Raw genomic sequence first — 16,455 nt, 5'->3', positions numbered from 1 at the left:
CTTTCTCATCTAGAGTCTTAAGCATTAAATATGCTATATCTCTAATTCATTTCAAGATAGATGAGAATTCGCTCAATTTATAATTGAGAAAGCTCATACAACAGAGGAAATCTGCTTGATTCCCAACCTCTTGATGTTTTATACTGCTCGTATAGGCAAATGGCATGTAAACAATTGCTTCTCTGACCTACCAGCAAGAGATCTTAGTCTCGGAGAACAGGGATTTGCCTAAGGGTCAAGGAATAGCTAGAACTTCGGGGAAAGGAGAGTATACTGAAGCCTAAATGGCTGTTGCACTATTAGAGAATAATCCATCATCCTGTGTATGGACTGCATGCAAGAACTGGGGCAGAGTCACATGACAAAGAATAGATAATACTTCAGACAGAGTTTTACTCCTGATAAGAGTCCCCTTTATTTTTTACTATAAGAAGTATTCTGATAAAGTACGGATTTGGTTCTATCGATCACTCGCCTATGTGAAGACATTCAAAGTGGTACACACTCTATTGCGCACAGTGTAGGACCTAAATCTCTTAATGGGGCATAAGCATTGCTCTCCTAACCTGTAAATTGGTATATATTGAGTCTCTGCAATAAATTGAAATGTTACTATAAGAAGCGGTTACAGTATTTCATTGACACACAACTTCAGCCCCGTCATGTATATAAAAACATGCCAAAAGGATGTGGCTTTACCAGGTGATGCTGATAGTACTGGAAGTTGTCATGTTTAATTATAAACAGTCTGGCTTGTTGAATATATTTAATGACTTTTTTAAAAAAAATCAAAATTAGCACAATACGTTGAGTTAACAAACAAGTATTTTCACTGATTTATTCACTTCATCTCAGTCTCTCTGTCTGTCTGTCTCTCTCTCTCTCTTTTGTGTGTGTGTGTGTGTGTGTGTGTGTGTGTGTGTGTGTGTGTATGAAGATGTATGTGCAGTTGCTGTGGAGGCCAGAAAAGGGTGTGAGATCCCTTGACCTGGAGTGACAGGTGGTTGTGAACCATCCCATGTGGGTGTTGGAAACCAAACTCTGTTCCTCTAAAAGAATAGCAGGTGCTTATTGCAGTGGTATTTTATTTGTATTTTAATAAATAAAGTTATGTGGTATTCCCCTCTGTATGCTGTGAATATCATTGGTTAATAAAGGAACTGCTTTGGGCCTATAACAGAGCTATAGGGGAATAGGGCTGGGGGGGACTAAACTGAATGCTGAGAGAAAGGAGGTGGAGTAAGGAGAAGTCATGTAGAGCCTCTGGAGAAAGACGCTGGAGCTTTAGCTGGTGAGCCACAGCCATGTGGCGATACACAGATTAATAGAAATGGGTTAAATTAAGATGTAAGATTTAGTCAATAAGAAGCTAGAGCTAATGGACCAAGCAGTGATGTAAATAATATAGCTTCTGTGTGATTATTTTGGGGCTGAACATCCGGAAACCAACAAGCGGCCCCTCCTTCAACAATAAAGCTTTCCTGAAGATCAGAAAAGTAAAACAACCACACTGCCAGTCTTAAAGACCAGGCAGCATGGCACACACCTTTAATCCCAGTAGCCATGCTAGCCTGTCATAGAAGCATGGTGGTACTGGTGTGATGGAGGAAGGTCATTGGCTAATAAAGGAACTGCCTTGGCCCATTTTATTGGTTAGAGGATAGGTGGGAGGAGTAAACAGAACAGAACGCTGGGAGGAAGAGGAAGTGAGCTCAGAGTCTCCACAGCTCTCTCTCAGGCATCTGCTCCCAAGAGGAGAGCTGTCGAGACTCTGACCTCACTTCCTCTTCCTCCCAGCGTTCTGTTCTGTTTACTCCACCTACCTATGTCCTAACCAATAAAATGGGCCAGGGCAGTTCCTTTATTAGCCAATGACCTTCCTCTATCACTGGTGCACGCCTTTAGTCCCAGTGATGCATGCCTTTAATTCCAGTGATGCATGCCTTTAATAATCTCAGCCCTAGAGAGGAATATAAGATGGGAGGAGACAACTCTCAGTCTCAGTCTCATTCTGAGGTTTTCTGGAGGCAGGATACGATTTTTTTGGCTGAGGTCAAGGTAAGAGCCAATGACTGGCTGCTTTGCTTTTCTAGTCTTCAGGTTGAACCCCAATATCTGTCCCTTAATTCTTGTTAATTATGCATCATCTCATAATCACTTAGTCATACCGCCAGGCTCACAATTGGTAAAATTTTAATTTTACATAGTAGGAAGTGGGATACAGTGATAAGGTATGGTAATTTTACTGTTTTCTTCATCTCTCTTTTGTGCCTGTCAGAAGAAACATCCTTAGTTAGATAATATAACAAATGGATGTGACCCAACTGACTGAAAGTTTCAAGCAAAATTTTCTAAGTCAGCCAGTGCTGGTGCTATGTTAGTCGTTGATTTCTGCTGCAAACATTGTTACACTGCCACCGTTATCAGCAATGGCATCAGGAGTAGGCATTCCTGCCCGGAAAAGGCCAGGCTGTGCAACAATTTACTGTAGCTCACTGCTGTGCAAACTTGTAGGGAGTGATGAAATCAGAATACCATGTGCTTCAATTTACTATGTGTTTTCTCCCTGACTGGAAATATTCAGCAGAGCAGGCCCACAGCTGGGAGCTTATGCGTGCCATGCCATGTTTAATGGGTCTTCTTCTTCTTCTTCTTCTTCTTCTTCTTCTTCTTCTTCTTCTTCTTCTCCTTCTCCTTCTCCTTCTCCTTCTTTTCCTCCTCCTCCTCCTCCTCCTCCTCCTCCTCCTTCTCCTCCTCCTCCTCCTCCTCCTCCTCCTCCTCCTCCTCCTCCTCCTTCTACCTGAGACATTAGTTTATACATTTGATCACATGTATAAAACACAAAAGTAGCACAAAGCAATACTTAAGTGAACAATTGACACAATGCATTGTGATATAATCATTAACAAGAAAGTCCAGTCTATCATGTGTTATTCCATTATATTTAAAAACTGGTATAACCCACAGGGATTAGTTCAGGAAACTATAATGTGGACCATAACCTATGGTTATAAAATATTGATCTGGGATCTTCTTGATGACAAAGTGTTGACCGAGGTTTTTGTCTCACCTGGTCCCTCTATGTTAGCCACGCCCTCCACAGCCATTTAGTCCCAAATAAACACACAGAGGTCTATATTAATCATAAACTGATTGGCCTAGTATCTCAGGATCTTCTTATTAACTAATTTTTATAACTTTATATTAGTCCATATTTCTTGTCTATGTTAGCCACATGGCTTAGTACCTTTTTTAGTGAGGCAGTAACATCTTGCTTCTGTGGCTGGGTCACAACGGCGTACTGAAACTTCCCTCTTTTAAGAATTCTCATTGCTCCACCTCTACTTCCTGCCTAGTTGCTCTGCCTATACTTTCTGCCTGGCTACTAGCCGACCAGCATTTTATTAAACAAGTACAAGAAACAAATCTTTACAGGGTAAAACCATTGTCCCACAGCAACAAAGCTAAGCTTCTTCTTCAGTCTGTATTGAAATTTCCTTTTTACTAGTGTCTTCTTCTACTCTGAAATCCAATAAAGAAAGATAGGCTGTCTAGACCAGCTAGACCCTTCAAACACCTTTATACTCAATCTGAATTTCAGCTCTTGACCTGGTGTTGGGCATTCCTGGTAATTTCAGAGTTGAAGCATTTGGTGTTGCAATCATAAAATAAATAAGAGAATTCTCTAGTCTTGTTTCTGTTGCTATAGCAGAATATGACAGACTGAGTAACTTATAGGTTGAAGGAATTTGCCTCTTACTATTCTGGAGGTTGGCCATACAACAAAAAGCAATAAAAAAGCAAGTGAACAGGTGAGGTAGAGAAGAAGAAGGAAACTGGTCCAGCTCATTTGTTTTTTTTTACCCAGCCACCCTCTGTGCCTGTTACAACCAACCTACTTCTGAAATGACAGCGTTAATCCATCTACTAAGGTGGCACCTTGGTGACCTAACCACCTCCATTAAGACTTCACTCCCTCAACACTGTTACCAAGAGAATTAAATTTCTAAAGGGGCTTGGAAGGAGACATCCAAAGCCCAGGAGAGGGTCTTCACTAGGCTGCTGGAACTCTGGAGGAATACTATTATCACGCTCATACATTTCTGTGTGGGTTCCCAGGACAAACTGGATAGATAAAAACAAAAACAATACCAAATCACACAGACTTGCTACAGATTTTTCATTTTGGCCCTTCCTTCCAGTCATTGTTTTTCCTGTCTAAGCATAGTCTGGCTTTAAGCCCAGGATCAGAGTCAATCTTGGATCTGAATGTAACTCCCCTTATGAGCCTGTAACTTCACTTCTGAAAAAGTGTGTTTCCTTCTCTATTCATGGGTCAGTACCCTGAAAACTATTCAAGATGACATTATGAGAAGCCCAGGCCCTGCCCTGATGAAGAATTGCTATCTAGTAAGCAATATTCTCTTTCCTTCTCTTGGTGTTTTACCACAGTTCCTAAACTTAGTCTCTAGTGGCCACAATCCCTGTGCCAACAAGACCCCACTAAGAGACCCAGGGAAGCAAAAGCCTTTTCTTCAGAAAGACCAAACTTAAGGTTGGTGCTACAGCCAGCAAAGGAAAAATGAGCACAATAAATAGAAATGCATTTCACACAAAATCAAATGGAAAAGCCCACAGACTGTAAAATATTTCTTACCTTTGTGATTTCCTGAAGATGGTGAGTACATCTGGTAACAGAAGCTGCCTTAACTCTTTCTTTTCTTTAGTGAAAAACCAAAGGATAACCAGACTACATAGCTGTATCTGTTTATCTCTTCACCGGGCCCGACAGACAAGAGATTGGTAGTAGCCCTGCAGAGTTTTGTGTGGGTAGCTGCAAAACTCAGAGGCAAAGGAGTTGTGGAGCAACAACAGAGTCGGTGCTACCTATAGTGATATTTTATTTAGGTTTTATAAATAAAGCTTGCCTGAAGACCAGAAGGCAAAACTAAGAGACTAGAGACCAGGCAGAAATGTCACACACCTTTAATTCCAGGATTTGGGAGACGGAAGCAGATGGATCTCTGTGAGTTCAAAGCCCCCCTGTGCTACACAAAATTAATGCAGAAACAGATCCAGGTGGTGGTGGCTCACACCTTTAATTCCAGTACTAGGGATTCACGTGCCTTTAATCCTAGCACTAGAGAGGAATGTAAAGCAGGATGAGGCAGGAACTTGTTCTTTCAGTTTGAGGATTTCTTAGAGGTAAGAACTCTCTAGTTCTTTGCTGCTTTGCTTTTCTGATCTCCAGACTGAACCCTAATATCTGTCTCTGGGTTTTTATTATTTGTGCTACAGCTACCAAGGTGCAGTTACCCACTACCCAATTGGATTCCTCTTCTATTACGTAATTGGAAATACCACATCCCAATCCCGGCAGGTTTGTCTTTACATCTGTTGCAATTGTTTGTTTAATTTTCCATCTGTTCCTCTAGAAGAGCAAACACTGAGTGTCCTGGTGTAGCTTTCATCTAAGAAAGAACTGTGCCACAGTAGATGTTAAAAAACAAAACAAACACAGAACCACATTTTTCAATGTTAGTTGTAGTCAGGAAAAGGGTGTGGTTAATATGAAGTATTTGAGGAAGGAGGTTGTTCTGCTAAGAATTAACTCCTGGGACTAATATCACTAATTATCTTTTGGAAGGAAGATCTGGGCACATGGGTAAGTACAGGGGAGGCTTTCTCCTCTAGTGTGCAGAACTCAGGACTCATTGGTTCTGGGTCCAGGACACAAAAATTCCAAGAACAAATTTCACAGAAAAAGATCAGGTTTTAGGATGTTTTATTACTATAGAAAGGAAGGTTAGGAAGAAAGAGTAAAGATTTACATCATAAAAAAGTTCTCCTGAGAGCAGGGACTACCCTTTATGGGGCTCCAGGAAAGCAGAGAAGCCTGTTGAGCTGGTCATCTAGGAACTTTTCATGGGACTTATGGCAGAAACGGACAAAGACTGGGGTAATTTCTGTTGAAATTGGTTAGCTCTCTGGGCTATCATGAGCATAGCCATGTCCAATGGAGGGTCCACACTTGTGAATTTTAGTGGGGCTTGTCAGAACGTATACTTTAATCTGGGATGTATACTAAAAGTTCCCATGTATAATGGAACTTAACTGACTGAGCATATTTTGTTCTTTAAGATTTATTTTTAATTATGCATATGTACACACGAATGCAGGTACCTGCTGAGCCTCGTAGCGGTATTAGACGCCTCTGGCACTGGAGTTACAGGTGGCTATGAGCTGCCTGATTTGAGTGTTGGTGACTAGACTTGGCTCCTTTGCAAGAACAGTACATGCTCTTAGATGCTGAGCCATTCCTCCTGCCCCTATGAGCCTCTATTATTTTAGAAATGACTTCACCGAGTTAGTTATTATGTGATTTGCAACTTGTTCATATAGAGTGGCATTCCACATATAACAAAACAAGGAAAAACTCTCTTAGCACAGTGTGTTTCACAACATTGTTACTCTTAGAAAATTTGGAAACAGGTTTAATGATTGGTGGAGGACTCTTTTGTGCAGACGGCTACCACTTCCTTGCAGAGTCCCCAGGGAAAGAGCAGGTGGGTACCAAGACCCAGCCTAGACAGATCTCTGAACTCCAATATGGGCTTTAATCCTATTGTGAGTACCCCACCTTCATGACCCCATCTATATTTGACTAGCTTCCAAAGTTCCACCCCCAACACCAACACATTGGCACTTCAAGGCTTTGACGTGGGGGAGGGGGAACAAACACCAGTCCATTGCCAACAGAGCCACAAAACACAACTTCTGCTTTATTTATTCAGCAACTATCTGCAGAATGCTCCCTAAGTACCAGTGTTCTACAGTCGTGGACACATTTCATCTCGGTACCAACTTTGTGAGGTAAATACTACTATTTGCTCTCTTTGACAGATGAAAAACACAAGCAAACAGAGGTTTGATAAATTCCCAGCAATCATTCAATGGGTATGTGTTGTAGCTGGACAGTTAGCCCTGAAAACGCTCTGCAGGTGTCTCTCTAACTCAGCACCCGGAGAGCATCCAGGCAAAGGGCTCATCCTCCCTCATTCTGTGCCCTGTGGTGCTCACCTGGGACCTCCAGTCAAATGCCAACAACAGCAACGGAAGGAACAGGAAACTGACATGGAGACTGCAGTTAAACAGGCCGTGGAACAGTTTAAATAAAGAGCTACAAACATGTCAATAATTCTCTCTCAAGTTTCGTGTGGCGCCTCCTGAATCTGAGAGGCCCTGGGATGGTGGGAGCATGAGGTTTGGGAGGTCGATAGATAGTTCAGCCTAGGCTACATCAGACAACAACAACAGCAATAATGATAGTCATAAAACTTTCAGAGACTCAATTTTGAATACAGATATATTTTGGAAAAACCATAGTCCTTTGCACTTAAACCAGTGCCTTATGGCATCCGTGTCCCTCACAGCTTTCCTGTGGACTTTCCTTAGTCAAAAAAAGTTATGACCCATCACACAACAGGACAGTGATGGTTCAGGAACTATTAGGGTTTGGGAAGTTCCAGAGTTCAAAAGACAAAGAGGAGATTGATATATTGTTCTAAAATAAACACAGAACTAACCTTGACAATGATCTTTCTCCTCCTCCTCCCATGTTTCTCTGAGGAAAAACTCAGGCCAAATGTGACTTATTTAATATCACAAAAGTAGCAAGAAAAAGCAAACGTCCTCACACGGAATAAGAGACCATAGGTATATTTTTAAAGGGTGTGTTCATCTCAGACATGAATGCAATCTGCAAAACTCAAAAGACAGGGAAAGTTGCCATCCACCCAAACCGCTCTAGTCATAACTGGAGTCCTAAGCAAAGCAGCCCTCACGTGCTCAAAACGGGTGTGACCCACCACTCCCTGCGAGCTGAGTCCCTGGAATCCCACCGCTCCCCGTGAGCCCGTCACTCTCCAGCGAAGCACGTCACTCCCTCCCCTTTGGGACTTTGGGACAAAAAAGCAAAAATCCCAGAGTCCAATCCTTGGGAGTGGAGCAAGGGGCGGAGCGACGTCCTTTCCGGCTGTGGGGAAACACCCCGGAGCTCCGGGAATTTCCCTGGCCCGGGACGCGGTCTTTTCCAGGCACCATGCATAAAAGGGGCTCGCGGAGCCCCAGAACCCCAGACTGAGCTTCAGAGCCTCCAGCCAGCTACTGCACTCCAGACTCCAGCCACACTCCTGCTCAGCGCCATGGCCCCAGCCACCCGTCCACTGCTCCGTGCCTCTCTGCTATTGCTGCTACTGCTACTGGCCACCAGGCACCAGGTCACAGGTAGGACCCGCCACTGCTGTCCCTCCCTGGAGGAGCCTCTGCTGGGCTCAGCTGCCGACAGTTCCGCTGACACAGTGTCTTCTCCCACAGGGGCACCCGTCGCCAACGAGCTGCGCTGTCAGTGCCTGCAGACTGTGGCGGGAGTTCACCTAAAGAACATCCAGAGCTTGAAGGTGACGCCCCCAGGACCCCACTGCACCCAGACCGAAGTCATGTGAGTGTCTATCAGCGCAGCTTCTGCCACTTCCAGAGTCACCCAAACCCTCCTGCTGCCCCCATATCCATAAACTTCCAGCCTCACGTGGGTCCATCCTTCTCTCTGCAGAGCCACTCTCAAGGATGGTCGCGAAGTTTGCCTTAACCCTGAAGCCCCCATGGTTCAGAAGATCGTCCAGAAGATGCTCAAGACGTGAGTTGTGACTTGTGTTTGTTCTTGTGAGGGAGGCATGGGTCGGAGTACTGGCATCTCGCTGCTGAGCATTAATTACATCAGGGAATGTCTGTGTTGACCAGAAGATCAGAAAGTTATGGTCATTACTTTCATAGTTAAGCTTAACTTGAGATCATTAATTGGCTTTGACACTAGAGAACCCTGTCCGCTCGACTGTCACCACACTCAAAAACCCCAAGCAAAGGGATGGTGGCTTGTGTGTGTTCCTAAAAGATGAAGGAGCCCGTGGCTCTATGAAGTCCCTTAAGGGCCTGGAAAACGGGATCCTTGGCAAAGTGTGCTCCCGAGCCTTCTTGAGGAAGAAGGGAGCTTTTGGCAGTGTTACTTCTCTGCGTTGCAAGGCTAAATTCTTAGTTCTTCGTGTGCAGGTTACATAATTTATGGAATTTTAGCCAAGTAGGAGAGCTAATAGCAGCTGCAGCACAGGGTTGCGGTAGGAGTAAAGTCACACGTGGAAATTAACCTGTGGCGATGTAGTTTGGCTTTTTTTCAAGTCACGTGGTTGACTCCATAAGAATCCAAGTTTTAGCTGTACAGAGCTCTGGGGGCAGGGGGAGACATGTAGAAATCTCACCTAGAGTCTCGGGACTGGGGTAAGAGAAGAGTGCTTTTGATGACTGCTTGTAACATTGACTCTTTTCCCACTGCAGGAGCATCCGCAATTGACAGGGAAAGGAGGAAGATTGCCGTGGTTGCGCCAGTGAACACCGGCTTCTCACAGCACTGGCTTAACACATTCTATGGTTTTTTAAGAGAGTCCTATTTATTTATGTATTTATTTATTTCACAAAGCTCATGTATTTTTATTTGACATTAATATTTAACGATGTGGATGTGTTTTATCAATGGTTGTTCACTTTGAAGATGGTAGACTTATAAACTATCTTATTAAGGCCGGGTGGTGGTGGTGCAAGCCTTTAATCCCAGCACCTGGGAGGCAGAGACAGGTGGATGTCTGTGAGTTTGAGGCCAGCCAGGTCTACAAGTGCTAGTTCCAGGAAAGGCACCAAAGCTACACAGAGAAACCTTGTCTCGAAAAACCAAAAAAAAAAAAGAATCATATTAAACTAATATTTAATATTTATTGGGAGACCATCAAGAGTCAACCACCGTGATAGAAGGATGGGGGTTAAGAAAAAAAGCAGAGAGAAGAGAGCATATGACCATGTTTTGTATTAGGGTGAGGGTATGTGTGTGGACCTATGTTTGAATGCCTTGAAAAGAATGTCAGTTATTTATTGAAAGTCATCTTTCATATTAATAGTCAACATGGATGTGTTGATGTTTCCCTTGGACATTTAGTGTCTAGTCTGTAGGGCATAATGCCCTGTTATATTCTGTAACCAGTGTTTCTCTTTGTCTTGGGACAGAGAGGTTCAAAGAACTGTTACAAATGAAATAAAAATAAAAGTTTTAACAAAAAAAGAAACATGGGTGCTTTTTGTTTTGTTCTTTTTAACATCCCTGGTTTATATTTGATCCTGCTCTTGTCTGTGTTGGCTGGCATTTCTCGGGACTCTTGCCCACTAGAGAAGAAGAATTGATACTCCTGGAAGGCAATTCCACCCTCCCCAACCTCCTTGATAATTCTAGTATAATTCTATATAAAACATTGCCATTTTCCATACTGACCAATTTTCTATTCAAAAGGAGTTCCTTTATTTATTTTAAACATTTTTTGCCCTTTATTTTGAGAGAGGGATCAGGCTATGCTGCCCAGGCTGGCTTTGAACTCCCAGTCTTCCCAAGGCAATTAGGATATCTAGGCAATTCTGAAAATATGCAAAATTTAGAATTTAAAATATATGAAAGGAAGATAAAATAGAATAATAAAAATTACCTCAATCATGCATGTAAAAACCTAAAGAAATAACATAAGAGGTGCCTGAGGAGACAGAAAGATTCCTAAAAATCAGGCTTAGTTCCTCATTGCATGGGACTCTGAGTTGGAGTTGGTGGTTTGCTTTCATAGTCATAAGAAAAGCAGTGTATTGGAGAAAGTGTACAAGCTCCAAACCCTGCCATGTGATCAACACTACTATCACTAGTCAAGACTTCAGAATGGTTCTGGTCCAGCCCCTAATAGAAGGTGACAGCAAAGGAAAGGGCATATTTGTTCTCTTCTATATAATCCAGAATCTCACATAATGCAGGGAGCAGCAATCAAATTAAAAACTGGAGGGACGTTCCTCAAAATACCCAACAAAAACTCTTCAAGATTGTTCAGGTGACGGCAAACAAGGCTCTATCATTAACACAGATCAGAGGAGACAGAAGAGAGACAGAGAGCCAAATACAATGTGTGTGATGGATCTGAGTATGGAATAGAAAGAAAAAAAAAGACATAAATGGAATACCAGTGAAATTTGGATAAAGACCTGAGTTTAGTGAACAATGCACCAGGATGAGTCTCTTGCATTTGATAAATAAATCCACTATGACAGTGAAGCACATCAATAATAGGAGACACAAACCAGAATTTCAGAAGGGAACTCTCCCGCCCACAACAATATTCTCTAATTCTAAAATGATTCTAAATTTAAATTTTAAAATCCCAGCTTGATTTTGGACATTGTACAATAAATAAAACAATTGTGCAATAGACTTTAATGCAACTTTAATAAAATTACAACAGGGCCGGGCGGTGGTGGCGCACACCTTTAATCCCAGCACTTGGGAGGCAGAGGCAGGCGGATCTCTGTGAGTTCGAGACCAGTCTGGTCTACAAGAGCTAGTTCCAGGACAGGCTCCAAAACCACAGAGAAACCCTGTCTCGAAAAACCAAAAAATAAAAAAAAAATAAAATAAATAAAATAAAATTACAACAGACTTAACAAGAATTGATATTGTAATTAAAAGTAAAAAATCATTTGGCTGTGTAAACAAGATGAATAGTACTCCTTAGAGATTTGTCTTACATATTTGACTCTAAATAGCTTGAAATTAAGATAATTAAAAAAAATGTGTCCCATCACATTAAAACTATTTGAAAGGAATCCAACATATATCATCAGTTACTAATAATGCAGTAACTAATGTATGGTTGATACATTTATGAAGAACTGACCTATTAATGAATAAAAATACAGAAATAAGTAGTCGTGAGAGATTCAAATCTGATTCAAAATAAAAAGGGGGCAGTTGTAGAAGAGACAAAGTAATTTCAAAATTTTACAAATAACACTAAAATACATAAAGCAATTTGGAGAGACTAACGAAGAGTAGCAGACAAATCAGAATTCATAGCTGAAGATTCTTTTGGCCTGGTATGATGTTGGCATACACCTGTGTTTGGAGGGTCTGCAGTTCAAGACTTACATCGTTACATGGTGACCTAGAAGCCACCACAGGCTACATGAAATCTTGTCTTAAAACAACAGCAACAACAAAAAGTCTTAGAGATAAGGTGTCACTATACAGATAATGCTGGTCTTGACTAGACAATCCATCTACCTCTGCCCCTTAAATTCTGGGATTACAGGAACTGCTGCCTTGTTGGCTGTTGGCTTTCCATAGATAAAGATCCTGACAGACTTTCTCAATGATTAACAGGAAAGGAAGTGAAATATTGCTAATAGTATGGAGTGTGGGAGTCCACAGAAGTGGATCCGTTCCACCTCGAATAAAGGTCAGAGAATTCAGGCCTATTTTGGGGCCCTTTCCACCTTGACTAAAGCTCCGATAGTTCAGGCCTGTGTTTGCTCCTTCAAGGTTATTGACCCGAGGTTTGACTTAGGGTGTGGCTACTAACAGGACGTTTTGACCCAGGGTGTTTTAGGTACTAAGGGTTTGGGGTATTCGGATAGCCTACAGAGGTGGATCTTTTTTACCTTGACCAGAGGTCAGAGCATTTAGACCTATTCCTGCTCCTTCAAGGATAGGACAAGGAGGCTCAACCCAGGGAGTGGCTGCCTACAGGATGCTTGGCCTAAGGTGTGGTTGCTGCGTATCCTGCCTAAACAACAGAATACTTAACTCAGGGTATAGTTGCTTGAGGCTTCAGGTATTGAAGAGGTAGTTGCTCTGTTTGTTCTCTGGTCTTCTGCCTTCTTCCCCTGCTTTTTGGGTTGGGGTATATAAGCATATGGAAAAGAAATGTGGGCAAATTAGCAAAATTACTGGATTACCTTCCTGACCCTATCCTGTGTCTCTGTATTTCTTTTGTATATCTGTTCTGTCTGCCTAATATTTCTAATCCATATGCTCCTACCCTGGAGCATGCGAGCCCCGTCAAGGTGAACCGTGACAATGGAAGAGTTCAAAATATAACTGAATTGGCTTGACTGACATCGCTAGGTAGGCTGTTCTGCAACTCTATTAATCATGGCCGTTTTTACTTTGTTTTATTTACAGTACACAGAAAACTTCCCCTACAAGAGTGTATCACACATGGAAAATGTTGAAACGCTATAGAGAACACACCCTGATCATCATTTTTATGATGATCTTGCTTTCCTACTTGAAATAGATATGACCATACGCTGTGCAAGTCTGTGGTTAGTAACTCACCCCTCAGCTTCCTAATTTTGCTTTCACAATGCCAGAGTCATTTTGCTTTCCATATGTAGCATAAACATGTCTTATGATAAAACTATTGCTGTGGAAATATTTCCTCATTCCTTGTTTATTTCAGACATAGTTTGTAAATTTTGGAGTTCCCTTATTTCTTAGGTTGGATTCCACGAATATAATGCAATTTCACTATGTGATATTATTACCACAAAGGGTTTTACAATTTTTTAAGCAAACGGAAACACAAAGTTTTGCATTAAGAGCCATTTGTGTTGGGCAATGGTGGTGCACACCTCTGATTCCAGCACCCCGGAAGCAGAGTCAGTCAGATCTCTGTAAGTTTGAGGCCAGCCCTGGTCTGTAGAATGCATTCCAGGACAGTCAGGGCTATACAGAGAAAATCTGTCTTAAAAGACATTTTTTTATTAAAGCCCCTTGTAAAAGAGTCTTAGAATACCGTCCTATTTAATAAATTAAGTTAGTTATTGTTTAGCACTAATTAAAATGAATTTAAATATTTACAAATTATTGAAAGAATAAAAATAGTTTTACTACAAGAATAAAAAAGACTAGCTGTATGGGAGTGGATGGAAGTGTCTTACAAATGAAAGAATTCTTCTTTTTCTGATTTACTTTATTTACCCTTTAAAAATATGTCACTACCTCTGATATAAGCATCCAATAAATATCTTTTGATTTTAAAATTTATCATCACTTTCTCATCATCATCATTTTAATTTGAACAAAAAAAATTCCCCCGACTTCCCACTCCCCTTAGGGTAGAACAGTGGATAAATCTCACAGCATGGCATACACACATGGGCCATGGAAACAGCTTTGGATGAAAGTGGTGGCTTCCCAGTGGAACTAACATCCAAGCAGATTGACTAGAAGTGTTCCAACAGACCGAAGAAAAGGATTGTGGGGGCCCACAGATGTGAATCCTGTTCTGTCTTGACTAAAGACCAGAGAGTTTGAGCTCATTTGAACTCTCAAAGTTATTGACAACAGATGTGGCTACAAACAAGCTGTCCAGACCTAGTGGGTAGCTACTTGGTGTTTTGGACATTAAGATGGCCCATAGAGGTGGATCTGCTCCACCCTGACCAAAGGGCAGAGAATTCAAACCTGCTCCTTCATTTTAAAATAAGTTTGACCGAGGCAGTGGCTGCCTACAGGATACTTTGTCTAGAGTATATTCATGGCATAACCTGCCCAAAACATCAAAATGCTTAACTCAGGAAATAATGGCTTGATGTCTCAAGTATTTATGCAAATAACTATTGCAGTTGTTCTTTGTGTCATGTTAAAGCAATCTTTTGTCTTCTCCCCACCACCACTTTTTTCTATTGGGCTGTAAAAGCGTATGGAAGATAAATGTGGGTGGATTCAGTATTCACTGAGTTGCCCTCCTGGTACTATCTTGTGTCTCTGTGAGTTCGAGGCCAGCCTGGTCTACAAGAGCTAGTTCCAGGACAGGCTCCAAAGCAACACAGAGAAACCCTGTCTCGAAGAACCAAAAGAAAAAAAAGTTACTAGACATCAGTCAATAAGGAAGTAGATTCCCCCACCCCCACTTTGTTTTGTTTGGGTGGGAAAGGAAGTATGATGGGATGCAACAAAACTCTTAATAAAGTCTGGAGGAGGAACTATACAATTTTATAGGAAACAATGGCATTTGAAGTTAATTTAGAGATTACTTTAATGAAAAAAATATGTGTGTGTACACCTGTGTGTGTATGCATGTGTGTGCTGTATGTATTTGTGTGTGTGTATGCATGTGTGTGCTGTATGTATTTGTGTGTGTGTATGCATGTGTGTGCTGTATGTATTTGTGTGTGTGTGTGGATGTGTGCCCATGTGTGTGTATGCATGTGTGTGCTGTATGTATTTGTGTGTGTGTGTGTCGATGTGTGCCCATGTGTGTGCTCTATGTATTTGTGTGTGTGGATGTGTGCCCATGTGTGTGCTGTATGTATTTGTGTGTGTATGCATGTGTGTGCTGTATGTATTTGTGTGTGTATGCATGTGTGTGCTGTATGTATTTGTGTGTGTATGCATGTGTGCTGTATGTATTTGTGTGTGTGTATGCATGTGTGTGCTGTATGTATTTGTGTGTGTGTATGCATGTGTGTGCTGTATGTATTTGTGTGTGTGTGTATGCATGTGTGTGCTGTATGTATTTGTGTGTGTGTGTGTGTCGATGTGTGCCCATGTGTGTGCTCTATGTATTTGTGTGTGTGGATGTGTGCCCATATGTGTGCTGTATGTATTTGTGTGTGTGTATGTGTGTGTGTGTGTGCCCATGTGTGTTTGAGCGCATGTGGAGGGCAGAAGTCAACATCATATTGAACTTTTATGTGGGGTAGGAAATCCAGGCTCAGGTTCTCACACTTGTGTGGCAGACGTTTTGCTGATTGAACCATCTCCCTATTCCTGGAGAAAGGTTTTTTTTTTTCTCTCTCTAAGAATAATCCATGTTGGTACAAAGCAAGTCTCAGCATGGTGCAATAGTCTTTCTTTGTATGTTCTTTTCTATAGCTGTATCAAGATCTAATGAAATCCACCCTCTATGTGTAATCTATTAGGACAATGAAATGCAGAATAAATTCACAGTTTGTATTTAGCCAGGAGATACAGCTAAGCAACTAAAACTCAATTGCTAAAAATGAGATATCGGTGTCAGTTCTACTCTTCGTCTTGTTCTCGGTTTAGCATAACTTTCCCCTGAATCAACAAATCAAAATCGTTAATTGAACAATTAATAGCATTGTATTGTTTAACAGTCTTGAAAATCAAATATCTCATTTACCTTACAAACACCATTGAGTTTTATTTAATAGATGGACTTAATATACATACAGAGAAAAGCTGGGAAACATTACAAAGAAGCACGCCTCAGGAAGCACAGCTTTGTGACAGGAAAAGGCACTTTAAGGGGACGTCTCCAGGCGCAACACAACTGAAAGCCATGGCATATAGATTTGCTGAGTCCTGGTCAAAACTCATGATGAATCTGGAACACTGTTCATGCAGGGTCTCTTTAGTCTCAGTTCCCAAAAGACCCAGGGGAGGGGAGCCTCTTGCGATCATCATTTTGTGCCTTCTGAACAAGGCTTTTGCTTGCTCTGTCCTCTCCCTCAAGAAGGGTCCCCTCCTTTCAGGGTTATCTTCTCTCTATTTAAAGTGTCAGAAGCGAGCAAGTC

General features: G+C 41.7%; 1 protein-coding gene and 1 long non-coding RNA gene across 2 annotated transcripts; both read left to right on the top strand.

Annotated features, from left to right (window-relative positions):
- Positions 1–2,027: 2,027 nt before the first annotated feature.
- Positions 2,028–7,178, top strand: LOC121460632. Its single transcript, XR_005976094.1, has 3 exons — positions 2,028–2,058; positions 5,299–5,380; positions 6,904–7,178. It is a non-coding gene; the product is annotated as an uncharacterized LOC121460632 (long non-coding RNA).
- A 974-nt stretch (positions 7,179–8,152) lies between these two features.
- On the top strand, positions 8,153–10,141 carry LOC121460847 (growth-regulated alpha protein). The gene is made up of 4 exons (XM_041671491.1): positions 8,153–8,286; positions 8,377–8,500; positions 8,612–8,695; positions 9,388–10,141. Exons 1-4 carry the CDS (start codon positions 8,205–8,207, stop codon positions 9,401–9,403), a joined length of 306 nt encoding a protein of 101 aa, XP_041527425.1. The 5' UTR covers positions 8,153–8,204; the 3' UTR covers positions 9,404–10,141.
- Positions 10,142–16,455: the final 6,314 nt, after the last annotated feature.

This window comes from Microtus oregoni, unplaced genomic scaffold (genome assembly GCF_018167655.1).
Source record: "Microtus oregoni isolate MIOR12 unplaced genomic scaffold, Mior012 000021F_ref0000039, whole genome shotgun sequence".
Taxonomy (NCBI): Eukaryota; Metazoa; Chordata; class Mammalia; order Rodentia; family Cricetidae; genus Microtus; species Microtus oregoni.
The sequence above is the reverse complement of the archived record's forward strand: the minus strand, read 5'-3'. Positions and strand labels throughout refer to the sequence as shown.

What these genes read in the sequence shown, in the direction of transcription:
- LOC121460847 (XM_041671491.1), top strand. Translation starts at nt 8,205, where the DNA reads ATGGCCCCAGCCACCCGTCCACTGCTCCGTGCCTCTCTGCTATTGCTG. An exon ending in CACCAGGCACCAGGTCACAG is followed by an intron (nt 8,287 to 8,376) that starts GTAGGACCCGCC and finishes CTTCTCCCACAG; the next exon opens with GGGCACCCGTCGCCAACGAG. An exon ending in TGCACCCAGACCGAAGTCAT is followed by an intron (nt 8,501 to 8,611) that starts GTGAGTGTCTAT and finishes TTCTCTCTGCAG; the next exon opens with AGCCACTCTCAAGGATGGTC.